At 37.0% G+C, this 25354-nt stretch overlaps 2 protein-coding genes across 3 annotated transcripts; both read left to right on the forward strand.

The window, feature by feature from the left end:
- The first annotated feature begins 444 nt into the window (after window positions 1-444).
- Window positions 445-17459, forward strand: rev1 (REV1 DNA directed polymerase). The gene is made up of 22 exons (XM_077216581.1): window positions 445-708; window positions 2609-2675; window positions 3761-3893; window positions 5425-5593; window positions 5670-5909; window positions 6498-7204; window positions 7321-7425; window positions 7529-7645; window positions 7762-7888; window positions 8672-8800; window positions 8905-9059; window positions 9655-9774; window positions 10230-10450; window positions 10546-10718; window positions 12469-12710; window positions 12938-13128; window positions 13547-13777; window positions 13889-13988; window positions 14322-14515; window positions 14686-14836; window positions 14926-15028; window positions 17210-17459. The coding sequence occupies exons 2-22, from the start codon at window positions 2619-2621 to the stop codon at window positions 17319-17321; spliced, it is 3777 nt and encodes a 1258-aa protein (XP_077072696.1). The 5' UTR covers window positions 445-708; window positions 2609-2618; the 3' UTR covers window positions 17322-17459.
- A 2041-nt stretch (window positions 17460-19500) lies between these two features.
- Window positions 19501-25330, forward strand: txndc9 (thioredoxin domain containing 9). 2 transcript variants are annotated; one of them, XM_077216603.1, is made up of 5 exons: window positions 19501-19569; window positions 20374-20562; window positions 20748-20866; window positions 20976-21230; window positions 24717-25330. In XM_077216603.1, exons 2-5 carry the CDS (start codon window positions 20377-20379, stop codon window positions 24835-24837), a joined length of 681 nt encoding a protein of 226 aa, XP_077072718.1. In that variant the 5' UTR covers window positions 19501-19569; window positions 20374-20376; the 3' UTR covers window positions 24838-25330. The 2 variants fall into 2 exon arrangements, with proteins under 2 accessions (XP_077072718.1, XP_077072715.1); XM_077216600.1 differs by lacking the exon at window positions 19501-19569 and adding an exon at window positions 19810-19886.
- The last annotated feature ends 24 nt before the right edge of the window (window positions 25331-25354 follow it).

Genomic DNA, 25354 nt, shown 5'->3' on the forward strand with positions numbered 1-25354 from the left:
GGCAGACAAGCATACAGTTTTCAGACTAGCATCAACGAAAATCTATTCTCAGAACATTTTGGTTGAGCTTTGGCGTGTAAAAACGGCCACCTCACATCCTCCTTGAAATCTTGTCATTGAGCTCGATCACTATGGCATGTTAAATTCAACAATACCAATTGCGAATTCGTGAATCATAAATCCTGCTAAAAGCGAAGGCTCTCTTCTTAATATTCAGAGCCAGCGCAGGCCTTCGCCATTGGAAAATTCCTGGCGACAACGTCATTGCCTAATTAATATACATGAGCCAAGCTTAGTCATTGGAACATTTCGGAGCGACGTCATCAGAACGTGATTAAAATTCAAAAGCTAAACTCTGCGTCAAGTGTAGGGTGACAAACGGACCGCTTGATGGTGCTGTGAGATACAGACAAGAGCTAACGCTGTCACTGTGCGACCCCGTCTGAGGAGGAGGAGGGTCTTAAGCGAAAACAAGCAGAGAATCTGGCAGAGCAAGCGGCTAGCAATGGAGAGATACGAGTGAATGGTAAAAGGGGTGAATCGTGCAGTCACGGGAGCATGTTGATATGGACAGAGTCCAGAATGCGTGAAGTCTCTGTTAGTAATCTTTCACAATTGACGCAAAGGGGGTGGAGGACGCAACCCAAGAGCGGAAACAAAAGCGCTTTGGTTTGAACAAAACACATCTGTAAAGAAGGGGGAGAATTGGTGAGCAACAATTTCAGTTTTCAGAGGTTTCTTTTTAAAAAGAAACCGCATATATCACACGCAGAGTGACGACAGTTGTGTTATTCTGTATTGAACTAATCGATCTGGTGTCTGTTGAACTTCTGCTACATTGTTCAAAACGCTGATGGCAATCCAGTTTATTATGCACGAAATGTCACTTGCCTTTTTATTCTCCTACGTGTCTGATCACTGTCTCTATCAGTTGCCCCACTAACTTATCTTCTGTATCGTATTTCTCCATCCCAAATGTACTGCAAAGTTTTTTTTTCCTTCCAGCCCGAGACAGTTCAGTGGTCTTTTACATGGCCAGACATGTCCCATGTGATGACTGATGTGTTCAACTAACGTTAAAGCTACAAATAAACCCGCAATGGAGTACAATTCGTGTTAGGGAGCTATCACCTCTGGTTTTGTAACTGTCGGTAATAAAAAGTAAAAAGGCCGTATATAGCTGTGATATATAATATAATGTTGCTTGTTGATTGACAGTTCACTAAACGTGAATCTTTCCATTTGTCAACCATTTAAGCCTTCAAACACATCCCTTGATGAATTTTTTTTTTTTTAAATGACTAAACTAGTTTGGTTTTAGCTTTTCATCTAGTCAGGCAGTAAGACCAGCTGGCTAATCAACTGAACACATGCTTTGAGACCAGATAAGACCTAATGTGTTTTCAGCAGTAATCATTTTATGATGATTTATTTATTTATTCATTTATTTGTACTGTTATTTTCATTGGCATTAACTGTTGGTAAATTTTATGGCTTCTAAAACATAATCAACTGCCTTCTGTAGTAGTGCATTTCATGGCCTAGTGAAGGCATATTTCTTGTGTAATTTTTGATAAATGAATCAGATGTTAAGTAAATGTTTTTGGGCCGATTGTCTGAACTTAAGTTCAATCCAGAATCACCTAGTAGTGGTTTAAAATGTGTCATGTGTCACATCACAAATACTAAATATGCTAAATAAACAAATAATCAAGCATGTGGCTGTAAATAACATTAAAAACTTTTAAGTAAAAACTTACTGAAGATGTTTTTCATTCTGTTACTCTTCACTACAACATTCAATGAAAAAGATTGTATCAGAGGCAAAAATGATCAAGGAGACAATGAATTAATGCTCTTATACATTCATTTGTCAAGAATAAAAGTAAATGACTGGAACAGATGTGCAGATGACCTCTGTTTTGGTAAGGTGTGCAGTACTTGGAGTAAAATGCTGATCATGTGTTTTCCGTTCACCTTTGACCTCACTGTTTTCAAAGTTCAGATATGCATCTACAAAATATAAGAATTTACCTGAATTCAATGCAGTGCATTAAATACAGTGAATTCAAACTTGATTGATATCTGTAAGTCACTTGTGTATAAATGTGTCTGTTGAATGCATACAATTATTTAAATTTTATGTTAGATGAAAAGAGTTGGAATTAAGAGGAATATGCTTAACTTCACTTTGCAAATCTCAACTACTTGATTGTTTGTATTGTAGCCAAATGTAAACTATATTATTGCCAAGCTCCAATTGGCTAAATGTGACGATAAAGCAAGAAGTTATGATTATAAACAAAAACATAATTACTTTTGTAAAGCTGCTTTCATGTGCCATTAAAGTTGACTTGTCTTATTCAGCGCTCAAGATTTCAGATGCATTAATTTTCTTTATTAAAGAAGTCACTCTTTACACACCTGCTAATTAAAGAGGTAGCACTTTTTTATTTACTGTAGCTCGTTTCCTTTCTTTGAGTCTGTAAACAAATGCAAGTGTGATGAAGAGAACAGATGTGCATACTTGTGTCCTCATTTTTATGTTAATTTTCCATCGCTCACACTTTTAGTTTTTGACTCATTCTTTTGAATCGTTTTGTTTCAGGTCCCTCAGTATGAGTCGAGATGGATGGAGAAAGAAAGCCAGTGAAGATGATGGGTGGGGAGGAAGGGTAAGAGTCTGTTGTTCTTTGTTATCTAATGTGTGTTATTGATATCAAGAATCACTGTAAAGTATTATTTTTACTGTTATTTCAACTTCTTTGATTTCCACATAACCGTCGACTGCATTCCTACCAGACGTTTCCCCTCATGTGAGCGCTGGTGTGTGTATGTGTGTGCTCCTGCTGGAGTCTAGACAGGTTTTCATTTGTATTACACCAGTGAGTAATCTCAATTTTCCTCACTGGTGACCAGCACCTCTGCTCTGCCGCCACAGTCCGAGCCCTGCAAGAGATTTGATAGGCTTCAGCATCCTGATGTTCCTTAGGCATTGGCAGAACCGCACTAGGATAAACAACTCCAAGATCGTCTGTCTTCACTGCTAACATTACATTCACAATATGTCCCTCTAATATGGCAACCATAGTGTTTTGCCACCAAATTTGAGACCCAAAAGGGTGTAACTGTTGATTTTTAGTTAGTGATTTAGTCATTTACAGCCGCAATAGCAGACCCTGGGTCCCATGTTTATTTTGTAAAAGTGAATCTTGCCAGTGCATGTACAGTATCACAATTGTTTTCTTACAGGTTTTTAAGTTTTTAAGCACAGAACAGTCAGTACCTTCATACCTTGTGTGTTTTCATATCTCAGGTTGTATTAATTAGGTTCGGGGGAATTTCCTATCAGTACAGGTGGAGCGAGTGAGTGAGTATTGTGGAGTATTATTGTGTGTGTGTGTGAGTCTGTTTATTGGTTCAGATTCAACTCCTGAATCCCAGCGTTCCATCCGTTGCCATGGAGACAGAGAGTCGCCGTGCCAGCAGGGCAGACTTGCACCTCCAGTCTCATTGAATGTCTGAGGCGTAATCAAACGCTTGTCAGCCAGACGCTGCACGTTTTCCTTTGTGTGTGTGTGTCTATATTGCGGTCTTTTTATTTTTTCCAGTGGTTAGAAATGTTTTTGTTTTTTTACTGTTTAAATGTGTGTGGTCAGTGAGTGCTGTCTGCTTTGCCTTATAACTTGATCTTGTAAATCAAGTTGATTTTTTAAATTCATGTTAAGATTACAGTTGTGTTTGTTAAATTCTTACTTAGGGCGGTTATATGGCTGCAAAAATCTGTAAGCTTGAGGAGCAGTTTCAGAAGGATGCCCCAAGAGAGAAGCAGAAAGATGGAATGTCCTCCTGTATCTTCAGCGGTGTGGCCATCTATGTCAATGGATATACAGGTCAGACTTCTCCCACATGTGATGTGATAACAAATGTCAAAATGAAAGCATTATTATTTATTATTATTAATTATTTTGAAATACTTTAAAAAAAAGATTATAAATACTTTGTTTTTGTAATCATTATTAATAATACTAATAATTAATAACAGAATTTTATTTATACAGTATATATTTTTTATTATTTAGATCTGCTATATATATATATATATATATATATATAGGCAGTTAAACTGCCTATTGTTCTTCAATTAAGTCCTTCGGGTTCTGCAAATTCTTCAGTGTTCCAGCATCTTTTGCATATTTGAACCCTTCAGCAGTGACCGTATAATTTTGAGATCCATCTTTTCTCTCTGAGGACAATTGAGGGACTCACACACAACTATTAAAAAAGGTTCAAACATTCACTGATGCTCCAGAAAGAAACACGATGCATTAATAGCCGGGGGGTGAAAACGTTTTGAATTTGAAGATCAAGGTAAATTGTACTGAATTTTTCTTCTGGGAAACATGTAAGTATTTTCTCTTTCTTCTGAAGGGCAGTACTAAATGAAAAAATGTATATTTAAAAAAATTAGAAAAAGTTGGGCATCATGCCCAAATCATCCTGTTCAAAAGTTTTCACACCCACCCGGCTCTCTTAATGCATCATGTTTCCTTCTGGAGCATCAGTGAATGTTTGAACCTTTTTTAATAGTTGTGTTTGAGTCCCTCAATTGTCCTCAGAGAGAAAAGATGGATCTCAAAATTATACGGTCACTGCTGAAGGGTTCAAATATGCAAAAGATGCTGGAAAACTGAATAATTTGCAGAACCCGAAGGACATGGGGTGGTGATGGCGCAGTGGATAAGACACATGCCTTTGGTGTGAGAGACCCGGATTCGAATCCACTGTGAGACACCAATGTGTCCCTGAGCAAGACACTTAACCCCTAATTGCTCCAGGGGCGTGCGACCTCTGACATACATAGCAATTGTAAGTCGCTTTGGATAAAAGCGTCAGCTAAATGTAAATGTAAACATCAGACGTAATTGAAGAACAATAGGCAGTTTAACTGCTCAGGACAAACAAGGGACTCAAGAACCAGCATCACAAAACAAAAACAAAAAAAGTCGTGGATCATCCAGGTAACAACACACAGGATTAAGAATCAAGAGTATATAAACTTTTGAATGGGGTAATTTTTTATAAATTCTGCTTTTTTTTTTTTGTCTTTGTCTTATGCACTAAATAAAAAAATAAGATGCCATTTTTATGATCCCTCTTATTTGTTAAAAATAATGTTAAAATTATTAACATTTTCGCAGATTCTGCAAAGAGTATGTAAACTTTTGAGCATAACTGTAGATTTGTGGATTTAGAATAATGTGTAAAATAATTTGGGAATATGAAGTGAAATGGTTTCTGGGAAACTTTGCAGGCTGGACTTATGTTTCCCAATTGAGCACCATAGCTAAACGTGTCAGGAGGAGTGCTGTGCCACTGCTCTACCGTTTTGAGAACCTTGTATTGTGTTTTTTTTGTTTGCAGTTCCCAGTGCGGATGAGCTGCGCAGACTGATGATGCGGCATGGCGGGCAGTTCCATCTCTATTACACTCGCTCCAAAACCACACATATCATTGCCACCAACCTCCCCAACAGCAAAATACAAGAGCTCAGAGGAGAAAAAGTAGTGCGGCCAGAGTGGATCACAGACAGGTGTGTCTTTTGTGTACTTTGCAAGCCATTGAAGCACATTATTATAGCAATACTAATATTTTTGTTTTTTGTGTAGTATAAAGGCAGGCTGCCAACTTTCATACATTCAGTACCAGCTCTATACGAAGCAGAAAGGCTTGACCTTTGCCAGTGTTCGTGCACAAGCTCAAGCACAACCCAGTCCAAGCTACCCCCAGTCAGACAGTATCAAGCCAAGCCACAGTCAAACCCTCTCTAAAGAAGTTCTCAAATCCACTCACCCTAACCACACGGCTGACTTCACTGATCGAACTAATCACCAGTTAGACGTCAAACTGTGAGTATGCTTTATGCCAGGGATCAACTGGCACACGTGAGTTTCAAATGCTGCGCTTAGTTAAAAAAAAAGAAGAAAAAAGATTCTGCTGCTTTAAGATCCAAGGAATAGCATGCACCACAACAAATTATTTAATTCATTTTTCATATTGTTTGTGTTTGGATATATATTGGATATTTAATTTATTGTCTTCATTCACCCAATTTTTACATTTAGATTACCTTTATCATGTAACACTCATTTAAAGTCTTTAGGTGTATAAATACTGAAATGTAATAATGTTAAATGTAATCTAAAAAATTTGTATCAGGTTTACACACTGTATATTATGTTCATGTTTCTAAATTCACTTGGAGCATTTAAAAAAAAAAAAAAGTGTTTTATTTATTTTTTCACATTTATTTAGACTACATAGTATAGAATTTTAAGTGTGCCCATTTATTTGTAATCGGTTTATTGTATTGGCCTGCGGGTCAGTTAAAACTGCTTCATGACCATGGGCCATGTTTTTACACCCCTCATTAAAAAACACATTTAGATAATTATTTAATATGGTATCTTCTTGTCCACTCTCATTTTGTCTGGCAGAAATGGCTCATATAGCATCACCTCTGAGGAGGATGCAGATAGGCCCGGAGTTAATGGGATTCATGATGGAGATGATGATGACAATGCCTGTGCCCTTTTGCCAAGAAGCTCACAGGACACTTCGTTAACTAACGGTTATGTACACCCTGTGAATGGTGCCTTAAAGCTTCAGGACTTAGTTTCTTTTGCAGAACATCGCCCTCATGTTGTTGACACAGGGTCCCTTCAGTCCCACCTCCCACAGGCTGGATGCTGGGACAGGGAGGAGCCCAGCTGCTCTTCTGCTGGATCAAAAACAAATTTCCATCAGACGTCCTTGATATCTACAGCCAGCCCTGCAAAGAAGCCTGATCCTCACAGTATGCAAAATGAACTCCATCCAGAACCAACATCTAATCCAGGAACTTCAGCTGTCCCTCAGAAGGGCAATCAGACAAGAGTTCAACTAAATGGCAGTTATCACATGACCCCTAACTCTTCCATCCTTGCAAACTCTAGAAACCAGTCAGGAAGTTCAACGGCCCAGGGAGCTGAGGCTGGAATAATATCAGAGTTCTTTTCTCACTCAAGGCTGCATCATATTTCTACATGGCGTAATGAGTTTTCTGAGTATGTGAACTCCCTGCAGAGCAGGCAGCGAGTAGCAGGAGGAGTTGTTTTCTCTGGAAAAGAGAAACTAAAGAAGCTCAAAGCTAATTGCAGTTCAGGTAGCTTGTCTTTGTGGTTTATGTTTGTGTATGTTTTTGTTATTGAGGAGCATTTGTATTTGTGTTGCAGATTTTTGAAGAAAAAAAAAAGGTTTCTGTATTTCTTTTTGGCACAGGTTCCTTAATGGCTGCTCCTCAGGTGCGTCAGTCCTGTATTCTTCATGTGGATATGGACTGCTTCTTTGTATCCGTTGGGATCAGACACCGACCAGATCTCACAGGTACGTTTCAGTCAGTTAGAGGGAAGTGCTCAAGTTCCTTATTGCAGCTTATTTGATAGCAACTGATAAACTGAGCTTTATTGATGATCAATCTGTACTTCAGGGAAACCGGTTGCAGTGACAAGTAACCGCGGTCCAGGCCGTGTTGCACAGCGACCTGGTGCAAATCCTCAGCTTGAGTTTCAGTACTACCAGAGGAAACAGGAACAGTACAGAAAAGGTAAACCCAGGTTTTAGAAGAAAGATGTTGGTTAAATTTTGCTTGAAATCAGAATTAATTTATTAAAGATTATTTTGAAGTTTGAATTAAGGTGACCATTGTTCTTTCTGCTTTAGAGAAGACAGGTAATGACCTTGAGATGACCCCATCTCCACAGTGTGATGAAGGTCCCAGTAATGGTGTGGATCTGGACCTGGCCGCCCTCTCAATGGCAGAGATTGCCTCTTGCAGTTATGAGGCCAGGTATTTATTGTAAACCTGCCGGGCTACTTTCTTTTGCAACATGTGTCCTTGATTATTTTGTTCAATTTTCCCAGAAAAAAAAAGGTTTAAAGATTTTAACATTTTAAATGTATATATCTGCTATTCATTTAGAAAATTTAGGAGTAAATTAGCACATAGATCAGGGATGTCCCGATTAATTTTTTTTGTGCCGCCGATCTGAGTCATTTGATATTGAGTATCTGCTAATACTGAGTCCTGATCCGATACAGGTATTTTCCTAGTGCTAGGTGCATACTTCAAGCACAGTAAAGTTATAAAATCAATACAACGTATATAGGTACGTACAGATAGTTCCTCAGGGGTAAATGCAAAATAGGGGAGTAATTCCAATGATGGATATGGAACTACTGATTTAAACTTCTCTTCTTGATTTTTATTTGTATAATAAGCAGAATAATAGCAACAGGAAGAAAGAAATTGTGGAGATAAGGTTAAAAAGCAATATTGCGGTGTTAGAATGCTAGTCTTTTAGTCAAGCAAGCCATAGCAACTCGTTGTGGCACAGTCTGACGGCAGATGACAGTAAACAGTCAATAAATTACTTTTGAGTAATTCATTACAAAAGAGTGCTGGTAAACCAGGAAACTCAAAACTCACCTGTGGTTCTTAATATTTTTGACTCCAATGCCCTCCATGGTCAACAACTGTAGATTACAATATATTTAAAAGTCAATGGCATTTTTCATAATACAGTTTGACCTCTAGCAGTACCTGTTACTCTGATGTTTTCCTCTCTTACAGGCAGGTTGGTGTGCGGAACGGCATGTTCTTTGGCCGGGCTAAGCAGCTCTGTCCTGATCTGCAGTCTGTCCCGTATGACTTCCAGGCGTATAAAGAAGTGGCACTGACTTTGTATGAGACCCTGGCCAGGTAACAGATATAATGTTTGCTACAATTTTATTTGGATTGCTATGTTATTCCTAAACCCAGAAGACAAACATTTTTCTCTTGCTTCACGCTTGCTTGTTTTATAGTTACACTCATAACATTGAGGCACTAAGCTGTGACGAGGCCCTGGTGGACGCCACGGCTCTTCTGGTTGAGCTGGGGGTTACTCCTGATGATCTGGCACGAGCCATCCGTGAAGATATAAAGGAGAAGACTGGTTGCTCTGCCTCAGTTGGAATGAGTAAGAGACTTTATAAATGAAAAAATGAAAATTCTGTCATTATTTACTCACCTTTATGATGTTCCAAACCTGTATGACTTACTATCTTTCATGGAACACAAAAGGACATTTTTTGAAGAATGTACTGGTTGCTCTTTTTCAATGCATTTACAGTGAATGTGAAATTTGATGTAAAAGTATTATAAAACTTGTGAGCTATATTCTACAAGTGTTCTAAAGCCATTCAATAGCATTGTGTTTTCTAATGCACTCTTGTGAACATGTCAAAGAGCTGATGTCAAGATTTTAAGTGAACAACAAGTTTGGTTTGATACCCACACAAAGCTATTCTATTGCTTCAGTAAACTTAAGAGATGTTTTGGAGCTTAAGAGCTCCAGTCCTCATTTACTTGCTTCATACCGAAGAGAGTGGCCAGGATATTCTTTAAAGTTCACCTTCTACAGAAGTAATATAGGTTTGGAACAACATGAGGGCCATTTTTGGGTGAACTATCCTATGAATAAGTTTAATAACCATGTGATCATATTGTAATGTAGTTGTTAGTGCTGTTTTATCTCTGAAAGCTTTTGTAACTTCCCTTATACATGTCATCAGGTTCCAACATCCTTCTTGCTCGGATGGCGACCCGTAAGGCCAAACCAAATGGACAGTACTTCCTCACGTCAGAGGAAGTAGATGATTTTATCAGGGATCAACCTGTCTCCAGTTTGCCTGGTGAGAACAGAGCATCCTACACATACACTACCATTCAAAGGGTCCAAAAGAGGGTCTGTTTAGTGTTTGTAAAATTTGTAAAGTCTCTTATGCTCACCAGGGCTGCATTCATTTGCATAATATTTTATTATTGTGAAATATTATTACAATTTAAATTAAGATTTAAATGTAATAATACATATTTTCAGCAGCCATTACTCCAGCCTTCAGTGTCACATGATCCTCCAGAAATCATTCTAATGTGCTGATTTGGTGGTCAAGAAACATTTCTTATTATTGTCAATGGTGAAAACAGTTGTACTGCAATATATTTTAGTTGAAACTGTGATGTATTTTCTTCTGGATTCCCAAACTTTTGAATGGCATTGTATTTAAAGCTGAAAACAGAGTTTTACAGTATCATTTATTGCGGTTTGTGTGCATGTGGACCTGTGCTTCTGCATGCTTGTGTGCAGGTGTGGGTCGCTCAATGAACTCCAAGCTGACCTCTTTGGGAGTGAGTACCTGCGGTGACCTGCAGCAGTTGTCCATGTCTCGACTGCAAAAGGAGTTTGGGCCACGGACGGGACAGACGCTCTTTCGTTTTTGCAGGGGACTGGATGACAGGCCTGTGCGCAGTGAGAAGGAGAGAAAGTCTGTGTCTGCAGAGATGAACTACAACATTCGGTTCACACAGGTTTTGAAGTATACAAGTTACAGCAATCATTGCTAATTGTCCTAAATCTGTTGACCACCCTCATTAGTTTTCCATCACCTCTAATGTTCTGCTAGGTTGAAGAGGCGGAGTCTTTCCTCACTAACCTATCTATGGAAGTGCAGAAGAGGTTGGAGGGGGCGGGGCTTAGAGGTCGCCGGATTACACTTAAGGTCATGGTACGAAAAGCAGGGGCTCCGATAGAGCCAGCCAAATATGGTGGTCATGGGATATGCGACAACTTTGCCAGGTGACTTGCACCAGGATAGATTTGCCACTTCTAGTCTTATCAAATAACCACTGCCATTTGTTTATGGGGAGTGATACTCTGACATTTAAAGTTGTGATGAAACAGGAGTAGCAACAAATCTTTTCCTCTGTATTGTGACGTAAAATTTGAGTGACACAAAAAAAAAATGAAAAATGTAGGGCAGGTATTTGGTTTAATTAATCTGCTGTTAATTGGATAGAGGCGGATTTGAATGTGAACTTGCAATTGATTGTAAGAAAAGGGTGGGTTTAAGCAGACTAAATTATTAGAGATTCAAGTTATGATGTTTTGATAAAGAATTATGAGATCAGAAAACAATATATGCATGGATGATTCATTCACAGTACCACGCATTTAGAAAATGGGGAGAATTTCTCTGATAAATAAAATTCCTACTGATACCGATAAGCTGATGATAATTACTTTAATGCTGTGGGATATATTAAAATCATATACAATTTTGACTGAATAAAAAAGCACTAAAAAATAAAATCAGTCTATGTAAAGGCTGCAAGTAAATTTAGGCATCACAAAATGTAATGTAAAGTGTTTATATTGTGTAATGTTTATGAAATGTAATTGTTTTTTGCATTTTGCTTAAGAAAATTTAATTATTAGTGTTTTTAAAAATTAACTTCATATGAGCTTTAGTAGATGGCAAATGGCCTACTTGTAATTTAAGCACATATCTCACATTCTTTCAAATTAAATTCAAAATAATTCACAATTTCATGCATAACCCTTTTAATTAAGCTCAAAATATCTTACATCGGGTGTCTTTGCCGACCTCTTGTGGAAAAAAAATAATATAACATGATATTTCGTGACTCTTGCCAATGGACTATGCACAACTACTTCTGCGTTCTAGTTAGTACATATCGTGAGTTTCCGGTTAGAGCGTTCAGCGCACCTACATACATGAGAATGCAGATTATCACTATGTTTCATGGCTACCAATTGATTAAAAGATAAGTCTAAATAAATCTTATCTTGTAATAAGTTTGGAAAATTCTGCACACAGTAAACATCAGAGTATCTCTTTTGTCAGTAAAAGTTGCCAAATTTTTAAATCTTATTGCAGACACTCATTTTAGGTGACGTTTGTTCAACTCATTGACTACAGTACATTGAAAGTAAACAGAAATAAGTGAGACGTACTATTTCCAAATGCAAGTGCGTCACAAAGCTCAGTGCAAGTGGTCCATAGATGGCCTTATAGCTCTATTTGGAGTAAATGTGGTTTTCCGCTGTGTCCTAAAGTCACTTCCTTTCAGAATGCTTTCAGATACACATGTAGACATTATAAAATAATTTTTTGGGAAAGTTTTGGCAATTTTAGTTAGAATTTTGAGCATTTTTAGGTTTGTCAATGTGTACTGAAGAATTCTTCACATTCCATTAATTCTGTGGAGGTCATTTTGACCCGCGAGGGAAGGTTTTGTTACTTTTTAAAATTCCAACCGCAAAACTCCTCGAGTCCATTCTGTGTTGGTGTGTGTGCGTGTGTGTGTATTCGTTGTTCAAGTGTGACAAAAGTTCGAAAAGGTCAAAATTACCCGAGGGAAGGATGAGGGTTAAATGTTAAAATAGGGTAGATTAGAATGCACAGTTAAATATCCAATATCAACCGAAACTGATTTAATTATTTTGAAGAATCTCTAATATTGACTGATAACTGAGCTCTGATTTGATATACATTTGGGAGTTTCTTATTACTGTCACATTGCAGGTCTGTTTTACTAGCTCAGCCTACAGACAATGGTCAGCTGATAGCAGCAGAGGCCATTAAGCTATTCCACGCCATGAAGTTGCATGTGAAGGACATGAGGGGAGTGGGGCTGCAGGTGCAGCAGTTGGAGGGACCACATGCAGACCCATCAGGACAAGGGCCCACTCGTGGTCGCTCGATCAAAGACCTGCTGCAGGCCAGACAGCCTGCCCACAGCCCCAGGAAAGAGCCTCTAGCACAAGGTCAGAGCAGTTTGATTAGGGTTCTTGAAATCCAAAGTTTAGATATAACTCTGAACAAACTCACCTAATTGTATCTTAGTTATGCTCACTCATATGTGTTTGATTAGTATGTGCTGGAAAGTGGCCCTCCAGGGCCGGATTTGAAAAACCCTGATTTAGGTTATGATGTATAGGATTTATGTTGGTGTCTGACTCTTAACACACATTCCTTGTTGCTTGTATTTTAGATGGTTTAACCAGCCCTTCCTCATCCAGAGCTTTCTCCTCCAATCAGGAGAGAGTTACTCCATCATCACCACCCTCCACCAGCTCAAATCCAATGCCTGGAACGAGTAAAGGAGAATTTCACCACCCACGCACCCCCAACCATGTTAGGGCATGCCTAAACATCAGCATTGAGGTGCCATCTCCCTCTCAGGTTAGGTTCTTGAGTGCACCTCATGATCTAAATGAAAATGTATCATGGTTTCCACTAAAATATTAAACAGTACAGCTTTTTTTCAGCATTGATGATTGTAAGAAATGTTTCTTGAGCAGCAAATCAGTTATTAGAACAATTATTAAAATGATTTCTGAAGGATCATGTGACAGTGAAGACTGGAGTAATGATGCTGAAAATTCAGCTTTGCATCACAGGAATGATTTAATAATTATGTAATACTTATTAATACATTAAAATAAATTACAAAAGAAAACGATTATTTTAAATTGTAAAACTATTTCACAGGATTACTAAAATAAAAGCAGCCTTAATTAAAAAAAAAAAATCCTGCTTAACCCGAACTTTTGAATGGTGACATTTCAAATGTAAGCCCCTGTTTCCCCACTCATTTTAGGTGGACCTGTCTGTTTTAGAAGCTTTACCTGTAGACATAAGGAAACAGGTGGAGCAGTCCTGGAGACACCGAGAGGAGCAGCCAAGCACCTCATCTCATCTCTCAACCCCACCTCGAACCTCCTCTCCACCTCCAGCCCCATCACTTGGCACCCTTGTACTGCAGCTCCCAAACCAGCCAGGACAACCATGTACAACAGGCATTATACTAGAGCTCCCTGACTTCTCTCAGGTACATGCTATTAACAATCCCGACTACAAGGGGGAAACTTGGTTAAAAATGGTGTTAACATTGACCATCAGAAACTAGTATTTTAGGGATCCTAAAACAGGTTTTTAACAGGTTGACCCAGATGTGTTTGCAGCACTTCCCAGAGAGCTTCAGGAAGAACTGTACTCTGCTTATCGAAACAAGGGAAATGCTCAAGCTCAAGGTGCCACTGGTGAGAAACAATAAGTTGGGCTGTTCATTGTGCAACAATGTAAAAAACACCCCAGATGTCATTTCTCTATTATTATGAGAACTTATGTTTTTCTTATTCTAACATTTTTTCTTTAACAGATTTCATCTTTTATATTGTACATTAGAATGTGATTCCTAAATTTAGTCCTTGTGTGTTATAATTGACTTTTCTATTAACAATGTAGCTATAATATAACATGACAATAATTATCAGCTTATCCAGATTTGATATCCGTGTCTCTCCTAGCATTAAGTAATCAACCGCTACCACACACCATACAGTGTCTCTAATCTTTCCTTCTCGTTTCTGTAGTGGAACAAAAAAAAACATTTCCTCAACTAAAGCAGCCTGCAGTGGGAAAATTAAAGCGCCGCTACAAAAAGAGAAATGCTAGTCCTGCCAAAAAGGGTCCAAGTCCACTAAAAAAACTATTTCCTGGAAACAGCCCTGCTAAATCCAGCCCCTCCAAAATTATTCCTCTGCCACTCAAACATCAAGGCCTCAAAGTAAGCCTGTAATCCAGTTACAATATTCTTCTTTTTATTTATAATATTTTTCTGTTTATACTTTAGTTTATTGATGCTTAAGCCATTTGACATGAAATGCGTTTGTTCAAGGTTTTTACAATTCTAGAGGGGGGAAAGAAGGATTTATCGTAGATGTTTTTCATTGGTAGACTGAAAATGTACAGTGCCCGTCCTCTCCGAGCATAGATGTCCCAGAGACGCTGTCCAAATTAAATCCCCGCCCAGTCCCGACCTTAGCTGGAGCTTATGAATTCAGTGATATCAGAACTCTGCTTCGTGAATGGGTCACTACCATCTCAGGTATGGTAGAACAGCAAAACTTTTTTTAAATGCTAGTTTATATTTGCATTGTGCACCTAGTTTAATTGTGTGGTTCTGCATCTTCACAGAACCAATGGAAGAGGACATTCTGCAGGTGGTGAAGTACTGCACAGAACTCGTGGATGATAAAGACCTCGAGAAACTCGACCTTGTCATCAAATACATGAAGAGGTATTGTTCTGAATTCTCCACCACGGATTCCTGCAATAAATACATCATACATCTCACAAGCAGTAATATACACTACCGTTCAAATGTTTGAGTTCAGAGAGATTTTTTTAAAGAAATGCATATTTTTCTTAAACATTAATGCATTAAATTAATCAGAAGTGACAGTAAAGACATCTATTTTTTTTACCCCAAAAAAATGCCCATTTCAAATATATGCTGTTCTTTTGAACTGTACTCATCTAGGAATCCTGAAAAAGACATCACAGTTTACACACAAATATTAAGAAGCACAACTTTTTTCAGCATTGATAATAAGAACTATTTCTCGAGCTGCAAATCAGCATATTAAAATATGTATCATGTGACACTGAATACTGGAGTAATGATGCTGAACATTCAGCTTTGGCATCACATATTACATATTAAAACATATACTAAAGTTATTTTAAATTGTAATACTATTATTACCGGTATTGTAATATTATTTCCATGTTTGCTGTATTTTTGATTAAATGCAGCTTTGGTGAGCATAAGAAACTTCTTACCAACCCCAAACTTTTGAACAAACCCCATTTCCAGTAAAGTTGGGACATTTTGTAAAATGCAATAAAATCAAGATTCTGTTATTTGTTAATTCACTTGAACCTTTTTTTAACTGACAAAAGTACAAAGAAAATGTTTCCAATGTTTTCACTGAACAACATAATTGTATTTTATAAATATAAACAAATTCTGATTTTGATGGCTGCAATAAACTACAAAAAAGTTGGAACAGAGGCAAAATAAAAGGGAAAAAAATATCAAAGTTAGATTATCCAACTCTTTTGAAACAGTCCACAATGAGCAGGTGAATTGGTAATCGGTGAGGGAATCGTATTTGGGAGTAAAAGAGCTTCTCAGTCTTTGCAAGCATAGATGGGTCATGAGCCATGGCTCACCGCTTTGTGCCAAATATCATGAGAGAATTGTCAAATGAATCAAATATCACATTTCTCAATTCAAGATTGCAAAGAATTTCTCTTTTACAATCTACCATACATAACATTGTGAAAAGATTCAGGGAATCCAGAGAAATCTCAGTCTGTGTAGTGCAAGCCAGGAGACCTCCGATGAATCTCCTTTTAAATGTGCGTGACCCCTCCGACAGCATTGCATGAGAAACTATTACAGCCACATGTGCTCAGGAGTACTTTGGAAAACCATTTTCACTTAAAACAGTCTGACGCTGAATCAAGAAATGCCACTTGAATCTCTGTTACGCTAGGAGAAAGCTATTCATCAGTTCTATGTGGAGATCCCGGCGAGTTATCTGGGCCCGGGCTCATCTCAGATGGTCTAAAAGACAGTAGAAATGTGTGCTGTGGTCAGATGAGTCCATGTTTCAGCTTATTTTTGGAAACAAATGGACATCACATCTAAGTCCCGAAGACGAAAGGGACTATCCAGACTTTCATCAATGACAGGTGAAAAAGCAAACATCAGTCCTGGTATAGAGGTGCATCAGTGCAAACAGCATGGGTAACTTGCATATGTATGAAGGTACCACTGACATGGATGCATATATTGGGATTGTACAGAAACATTTAATGGCGTCAAGATGAAATCTTTCCTGGATAGCAAGACAATGCCAGGCCTAATTCTGCACATGCTAAAACTGAGTGGTTTCTAGACACTTTGCACCATATAAGGGATGTCCCTGATTGCAGTCCATATCTGTCTCTTTTTGAAAATTTATGACCCATCATGAAAACGAGAATCATACAGCGACGACCACGGACTGTTGAGCAGATGTCTTTTATCAGGCGAGATTGAGTAAAAATTTCACTTGCAAAACTACAACAATTAATATCCTCAATTCCCAAACGATTAAAAAGTGTCAAAAAAAAAGGAAAGGTGATGTGACAGTGGTAAACATGCCTCTGTCCCAACTTTTTTAGAGTGTGTTGCAGCCATCAAAATCAAAATTTGTTTTTATTTACAAAATCAAATTAAGTTGGTCAGTGAAACCATTGGAAATATTTACTTTGTACATTTGTAAGTTAAATGAGAATTTAATGGTTCAGGAGAATTAACAAATCCCAGATTCTTGATTTTATTGCATTTTGCAAAATCTCCCAACTATTCTGTAAATGGTGTAGTAGATGGATTGGACTTTCTGATGATTTGAACTGTTCATTTCAGACTTATGCAGCAGTCCTCAGAGTCAGTATGGAGCATGGCCTTTGACTTCATCCTTGACAATGTGCAGGTGGTGGTACAGCAAACGTATGGTAGCACTCTGAAGATCACATAGGAGGACCGTCCTAACCTCAGTCACTGTGACATCAGCCCAGTCCTGCCACCTCATCATGATGTGTGAGAGACAAAAACAAAACCGCTCGAGTCTGACAATCGTAGCATTGCTGTCCTTTTTGTGAAATCACCCAATAGAGCTTCTCTGAGAACACAGGGGACATCTGAGGATTACAAGATCAAGCCAATGATGATGAGGAACAGATGAGCATATCAGCTTTATTCAGAAGCAGCTGAACACTGAATATTATTTCATCATGATGTCAATTCTCTAGACTGATATCTCTAGAGGAACTTTGGTAACACTTTTCAGTCAGGTTGTATTTGTTAACATTAGTTAATGCATTAAGTATAATGAGCTAACAAGGAATACTTTTTGACAACATTTATTAATCTTGGTTAATGTTAATTCACAAATATATTATTTTTCTATTTTTTTACTTCTTAAATGATAATGCATTAACTAATATTGACATACATTTGTAGCATTTAAATATGTAGACATTAACATTTTACAGCACGTATTAATCTTGATTAAAGCATCATTGATTTTTAGTTGGTTAACTATTCATGTGTACAACCTGAGTGCAAAATGTCACCTGAACTTCTTTGAATGTTTCGAATGCACTGACTGTCCTAAACTAAGCAAAGCAAGCCACTTTGCTTCCTATTTGGATCTGTTTTTCTTTCTTGTCTTTATTGTCAGCATTTTGTCCTCTTGTAACCCAGAATCTATGTTTATTTTGAATGTCTGGCCTCAGAAATATATAACAGACTTAGCAAAGCAGAATTGAGTGGCATGTCATTGCCTTTTATGGGTCAGACTGAGATGTTTAAAGTGGAAATAGGGAAAACAGTATCTTCTATCAAAATCTTTTGGCAGTTTAGCATGTGGATACTAACGTTTTATGTAAAGCTAACATTTGTTTTCCTAGATTAAATATATATATATATATATATATATATATATATATATATATATATATATATATTACTGATTGTTCATCATGATGTATGTTTGTCCTTATGTCTGAAAGAGCTAAAAGAGAGATGAATATTTATGAAGAAAAAGATTAAAACAATTGGCCAGGTTAATTTTACTAAATTGAGTTTCAACTGTCCTGTCATGCTTCTTAGTTTTGTTTTCTAAATTAATGGATATGGTGCTGGAGGAAAGGAAGGGCTTTTCAATCAGATGGATGTGAACTGAATAATAGGTCAAAGATGGATACTTCAGTCTACATTCCTGATGAAGCATTGTCCTCTCAATCCCTTTTCACTGTAGTTTTGACTATGTATGAACAGAATGTACTTGACTCCTCAAATGTTTTAAGTTAATACTTTCTTGGTTTTAAGAAGCTGCTCATGACACGTATATCTGTTATTATCTCACATTATCATGACATTACAGAGATGAAGGCCTGAAAACCCATATTTGGTCAAAAATCTGTAATGACAGAATGACCTGTGCCTGAAGACCAGAAGCTGTGACATCATTTGTATGTTTTCTAAATTTGCAAATAAATTTGGATAATTGATATGGACTTTTTTGTTTTTTTTTGTATGTATGTATTTATAATTTGTGGATCAAACTAACATTGATCCACAAATAATGTCCCTAACAATGATAGTGTAACAGCAAACATCTTAAAAACTAATTCAATAAGATTCTTAAAGAAAGGATGAAGACAAATGGCATTTGTCTCTGAAATCTGCAATTTAATAACACTTAGGGAAGTTTTAGCTTGTAGTTATGTTGAATATTTATAAATTAATATTTAATATTCTGATGGTGCAAACGAAGAAGCAAAATGGAAATAGAAAATAATGATTGATCAAATACATAAATTCAAAACAAATTTACAAAGAAAAAAAATAGACTGATCTAATGTAATTTTTAAAAAAGTTGGAGCATATTATGCTTCCCATATATATTATATTGGTATTTGTTATCCTTCACATACTTTTAAAATGTATTTCTAAAATGTAGCTTTTGTGTAATGTTGCAAAATACTGCAGTTATTAATTATTTTAACTGTAACTATGGTAAATGTCTGTAAGGGTAAGACTTACAGCTGCACTGAATTTTATGAAAAAACAAAACAAAAAACAATACAATAGATGTATTTATTGTATATTCTTTCTGAAATGCGTCGAAAGCGCTACGATTGCATGACGTAATCAGACGACGCCTCTACGTAAACCCTGCGTCAGTCACTGTGTCGTCGCCTAGAAATCATACAGACTTGGTAAGTGTTGTTCTGTAACATTTTTCTACAAACTCTGCGTTTAAAGTTGTATGTCAGTTAAATTATCCCTATCTTGTTTTTGCTTTTTGGAGAGTGTGTCGCTTGCCGATTAACTTCGCTAACGTTACAGTCTTTGTTGGCGATCAAAGCTGCCGTTACCACGGTGTTTGAAAGCTAAAGCAATACGCTAGCATTAGCACGATTTGACGCAAAGCACCACATATCCGTTTTAAAATCAACAGTCATTATTTACAAGAGCTCATTGTCTTTTAAAATCAGCAATTGTAGTTGAGACAATGACATAGGAACTGGAGATGGTAAGCCAAGTTGGCATGCTTGTCTTCATGCGGTTGTAGTCAAGCGCTGACCGACTTATCAGCACCTCTATTGTTGTGTACGAACAACAGAATGCCCATCAAAACCCCGACGACTAACGTTATTGATTAACGTGTGCCACACCTTTCACTCATTAGTAGCAGTTGTTTTGCTAAATAAATTGCATGCTGTATGCACTTTAGTGGTCAATTTAGAACTGGTGCACCAAACAGATTTTTGGTTTACTTCCACAGACACGTTAAAACTATTCACTTTAATAACATTAAATGCACAAATGCCACGTTGTTGTGATACCTGTTAGATGTGTGAGAAACAGTTATTTTGCCGTGTAAAAATATTAATTAGTTCAAAAAGTAGCTTGTTTTAATTTACTTTAGGCTAATCATTGTTTTACAAAATTCACTATACATTTTTTTAAGTGGATTATTTTTAAGTAATTGCATCCAATATGTGCTGTATGTCTAACAGGAAATGGCCAGTCAGTCAATGGAGGTTGTTGCGAAAGCTCTGGAGCAGCAGGTGCTGCAGTCGGCACGGATGGTGGAGGAGCAGCTGGATGCAGAACTAGAGAAGTTTCAGACCATGGATGAAGATGACCTGGAGAGGCTCAAGGAGAGAAGGCTCGAGGCCCTCAAGAAAGCTCAGAAACAGAAGCAGGTAGGTGTTCAAAAGATATTTAAAGAACTTGGTTCTAAATTCGGAGCTTGTTTTAAGTTTTTTAATAAAATGCTTATTCAAAATAAGTTATCTACATGAGGTGTTTATTAGTGCATTGAAGCAGATCAGATTCCCCGTATTGATGTGTTAAAACTTTGTAAACTGTGGTATGTGTGTGTCCTCAGGAGTGGATATCTAAAGGACATGGTGAATACAGAGAGATCCCAAGTGAGAGAGATTTTTTTGCTGAGGTGAAGGAAAGCAAAAGTGTCGTCTGCCATTTCTACAGAGACTCTACCTTCAGGTATTTGTGGATATATTTGTTTTCTTTTGTTTTCCTTGCATCCTTGTGTTATGAGTCAATTGTGTATACAGCTATTTTCAGTGTTTTTTTTTTTGTTTTTTTTTCAAAGATGCAAAATTTTGGACAAGCACCTAGCTGTCTTGGCTAAGAAACATCTGGAAACAAAGTTCATCAAGCTGAATGTTGAGAAAGCTCCATTCCTAACGGAGAGGCTGAAGATTAAAGTCATTCCAACACTGGCTCTGGTGAAGGATGGGAAGACTAAGGATTACATTGTGGGCTTCACCGATCTGGGCAACACAGATGAGTTTCCAACCGAAATGCTGGAGTGGAGACTGGGCTGCTCAAGTATCATCAACTACAGGTATGCATGTATGTATGTGTGTCCCCACATTAAGTCCTTCAATTTGAGGGCATTGGACCTGGGAAGTCCTTGAAAAGGTCCTTGAATTTGAATTTAACCAAGGTGTGGGAACTAGGCTTGGGCGGTATCCAAATTTTGATACCGTCAAACCTCCTCCCTATTTTACCGGGGTATACGGTATTACCGTGACTAATTAAAAATTATGACATAAGGCTCAGACAGCGTCACCAAACTGTTGGCTTGTGCCTACACCGTTCAGAAACTGAATACCAGATCGGGCAAAATAAATAAATAAAAATCAAGGCCAACCCGTGCACGTTGATTCTGATCCCGGCTGACGGCATTAAATGTAATAATATTAATAATATTAATTAAATGTAATAATAATAAAACGTATTTTTAATACGTGGGCCGTTATAATATGGTCGCACCAAATAATTTTTTAACCCATGTGCTGAGGGGGTGGTAGATATAAAGGCTATTTACAAATGAGCAAAAATGGGACAATAATAATTAATTATTTTAATAATGACAATTGTATTCATTTTATTATTTACTTTAAATTAAATTAACAAGCAACAAGCAAGAAGTGCATTTGTAAATCCGGTGACACGCGCCCATTGATTTTTATTAATACAACTTTTCTGTCAGTGCTGCAAAGATTAAGTTGACGATCGACATCTCCTAGTGAACGCGCATATAGAGAAATGCAAATCATGGATTACATAATCAGAAGGTATAGGCTAGCCTTTTTCTTTTCGTTTTGAATTGTTTCGTTTAAAGAAATTGTCGATTGATATCTCCGTAGTGAACGCGCTTATAGAGCGAAATCATGGATTAATCAGAGAGTATGCTGCCTATATTTCTTTTCCTTTTGAATTGTTTTGTTTAAAGAAATTGACGATTGATATCTCCGTAGTGAACGCGCCTATAGAGAGAAATGCACATCATGGATTAATCCGAGAGTATGCTGCCTATATTTCTTTTCCTTTTGAATTGTTTCGTTTAAAGAAATTGACAAATCGCCATCTCCATAGTGAACGATAGAGAGAAATGCACATCATGGATTACATAATCAGAGAGTAGGCTAGCCTATTTCTTTTCGTTTTGTATAGTTTCGTTTAATTTGATGATCGCCATTTCCATATGAACGCGCATAGAGAGAAATGCACATCATGGATTAAATAATCAGCGAGTGGCCTATTTCTTTTCGTTTTGAATTGTTTCGTTTAAGGACATTTCAAGCTTTATTTAGATATCTGTCACGTCTGTGAGACATACACTGAGTTTCGGTTAATTTATGATGAGATTTCAATGCAAGTGACCGCGGCGCGCCAGCCCACGATCATGTCATGATTATGTTGTCTGCTATATTTGATTCTTATTTATTATTGGTTGATAAAAAAATTATTAAAATTAAGATACAATTTATACAAAACGAAATTCACTTTAAAGAAAGGCCTTTTACAAAATGAAACTTAATTAAGTGGTCAATGACTGACTCCCGATGCATCCCATCTTACTCGTACTGTTCAGTTTTCATTATCAACATAAAAAAAATGACATTATAATATTTTAACAAATATAAACTAATGCGCTTATTTAATGAACTCGGGGCTTAATGCATCTTTGCAGCAGTGAGTGGGTGGTTGTTTCGGAGATGCAACATTAGGTTAGAGGTGTTTCCATCTCTCGCCGTCACCTTTTTTATTGCAACATTTACATATTGCCTCGTCAGTATTTACCGCCTCTCCCTTCTCTCTCTCTCTCTCTTTCTCCTCCACACTGTCACTTGATGACAACTACATAAGCATTTTTAGGCATTGAATAAATTATATTTATATATTATATATAAGTGCCTGTAATGGCGGTATTGAAACTGATACCGTTGCTATTTTAAGACCCCGCGGTATACGATATTACCGAAATACCGCCCAACCCTAGTGGGAACCCTGATGTATGTATATGTATGGTGCAATTAAATCGCATACTTATCATGAAGTTAAGCATAGATCATTTCTATGTTTAACGTGTTTATTTTGTAATCATTTGCTTTATCCAGCTAAATTGACAGATTGAAGAATGATTCTCTAAAATCTGTTTTTTCTGCAAGCTTTTTTCAAGGTAAATTTAGGTGTCTTTCCAAAAAAAGCCACTTGGAGACTCCAAAAGGACACATAATAACCAAATGATAATATCAAAGAGCTTGTTTAGAGCTGGTTTGCTTTATCCAGCTGAGAATCTTAGTTTGCATATAATCTGGCCATACTATGGTAGGATGTTTTAAATTTCCATTCAAGTCTGTATTTCACACAGCGTGAGGGCTCGTGCTCTTCAGAAACAACCACAGAATATGACAGAGCTTGTGTTTTACAGCTAAACAGACACTGGAATGAATAATTCACTGAAAACAGAACACGTCTTTATTCTCTCTGCCATATCTGATGTAATCACCCTGGATTTCTTTACATTAGGCACATAAAATTATTAACAAACAAACTTTACATTAGCGCTGTTTTGGACTAATTGTTTGAAAGAATTTACTTCCTAGATAATTGGATTGAAAACATTCCCGGAGTTTAGCAGCCTAAAAGGATCTAATTGCAAACAGAGAAGCGAAATCAGGTTAAATAGTTTGAACAGAAATTTCTGGCTGCCAGGGTTACAGGTGCTTGCCCCATTGTAGATGGTCAGTGTGATAAACTCCTGACTATATCATTTTAGTAAATAATGCAATTTCACATGCTTCAGTAATTTATTTGCGTTAAATAATTTTAATGTGTTAAGGATTTTAATTTTGAATTATTCGGATGTGTTAACGTTGACAGTCCTAATATATACATTTGCGAAGACTCGTATATTATCTCTTATTTTTAAAATTGGAAACTGTTTTCTATTTAAATATATTTTAAAATGTAATTTATTACTGTGATGGCAAAGCATCATTACTCCAGTCTTTAGTGACATCGGAAATCATTATGCTGATTGCAAATATGCTGATCAAACATTTATTAATAGTGTTGAAACTGATTTTTTCCAAGATTCTTTATTAAATACAAAGTTGATAAGAACACCATTTATTAAAAAAAATAATAATAATAATAATTTAAATGTCTTTACTGTCACTTCTGATCAATTTGATGCACCCTTGATTAATTAAAGTATTACTATCTTTTAACAAAAAAATGTTCTAACCCAAAATCTCTAAATCAGTGGTTCTGAACCAGGGGGCCTCAAGATGTCTTAAAAATGTTTAAAAGATCAAAATAAGCTTAAACAACATAAAAATCAAGACAATTTTCATCTTTCTAGCTTGGCCAAACTCTAAAACATTTTATCAGGTTGAAATTGTGAGGGTCAAATATTGTGGACAATGAGGGGACCTTGAAGACAAAAAGGTTGAGATCCACTGCTTTAAATTATATATCTATATACACTAAAATTTTTACAAGCTGCTTTTATATTTTGTATCCTTTCTCCATCTAGTGGGAATATTTTGGAGCCACCAACAATTGGGCAGAAGTCAGGGACAAAGTTCACCAAGTTGGAGAAAAAGACCATCAGAGGCAAAGCGTATGACTCGGATTCTGAATCTGATGAGGATTAGAGGACCGAAACATCAAGCTCCGTCTTTCTCAGGGCTTCCAACATAACAGTCCTAAGTCTTGTAACACCTCTTTGTGATCACTTTTTTTTCTTGCCGTGTCTATTTAATTTGAGTCTCTCACCTTTGTCCTATGTTTGATCATTTTATGATAACCACCTATTTAATTAATATTCCTTTACATATGTTTTAAAGTGAAACATTTGTGTGGAGCATCATACTAGTGAAGGTTCACTCTCTTTAGCTCTTATTAAGGAAGATTGAGTTTCTGCAAGACGGATCAACCGGAAGCTTACGTTTAAACAATGGTGCAAAAAAAAAACTAAATTAATATTTCTGCCTCTGATGCACAGTTTAGTGAGCATCAAACAAGTGCCAAGGAAGCAAGCTTCTGTATTCCACTAAGAATTGTCACCTCTTTCTCCCATTGATGTGAAAGAAGTGCAGGCTTTTTTCTTTTGTAGCAGTACATGACTCATTAAAAAAAAAAATTATATGCCTGTTCTGTTTGTCAATGGAA

This window comes from Siphateles boraxobius, unplaced genomic scaffold (genome assembly GCF_051911475.1).
Source record: "Siphateles boraxobius isolate OS27281-9 unplaced genomic scaffold, OSU_SipBor_1 7, whole genome shotgun sequence".
NCBI lineage: Eukaryota > Metazoa > Chordata > Actinopteri > Cypriniformes > Leuciscidae > Siphateles > Siphateles boraxobius.

Coding starts and splice junctions, on each gene's coding strand:
- rev1 (XM_077216581.1), top strand. CDS start 2,619: ATGAGTCGAGATGGATGGAGAAAGAAAGCCAGTGAAGATGATGGGTGG. Junction 10,719..12,468: donor ATATGCGACAACTTTGCCAG/GTGACTTGCACC, acceptor GTCACATTGCAG/GTCTGTTTTACTAGCTCAGC. Junction 14,516..14,685: donor TCAAACATCAAGGCCTCAAA/GTAAGCCTGTAA, acceptor TTTCATTGGTAG/ACTGAAAATGTACAGTGCCC.
- txndc9 (XM_077216600.1), top strand. Junction 20,563..20,747: donor AAGCTCAGAAACAGAAGCAG/GTAGGTGTTCAA, acceptor GTGTGTCCTCAG/GAGTGGATATCTAAAGGACA. Junction 20,867..20,975: donor TACAGAGACTCTACCTTCAG/GTATTTGTGGAT, acceptor TTTTTTTCAAAG/ATGCAAAATTTTGGACAAGC.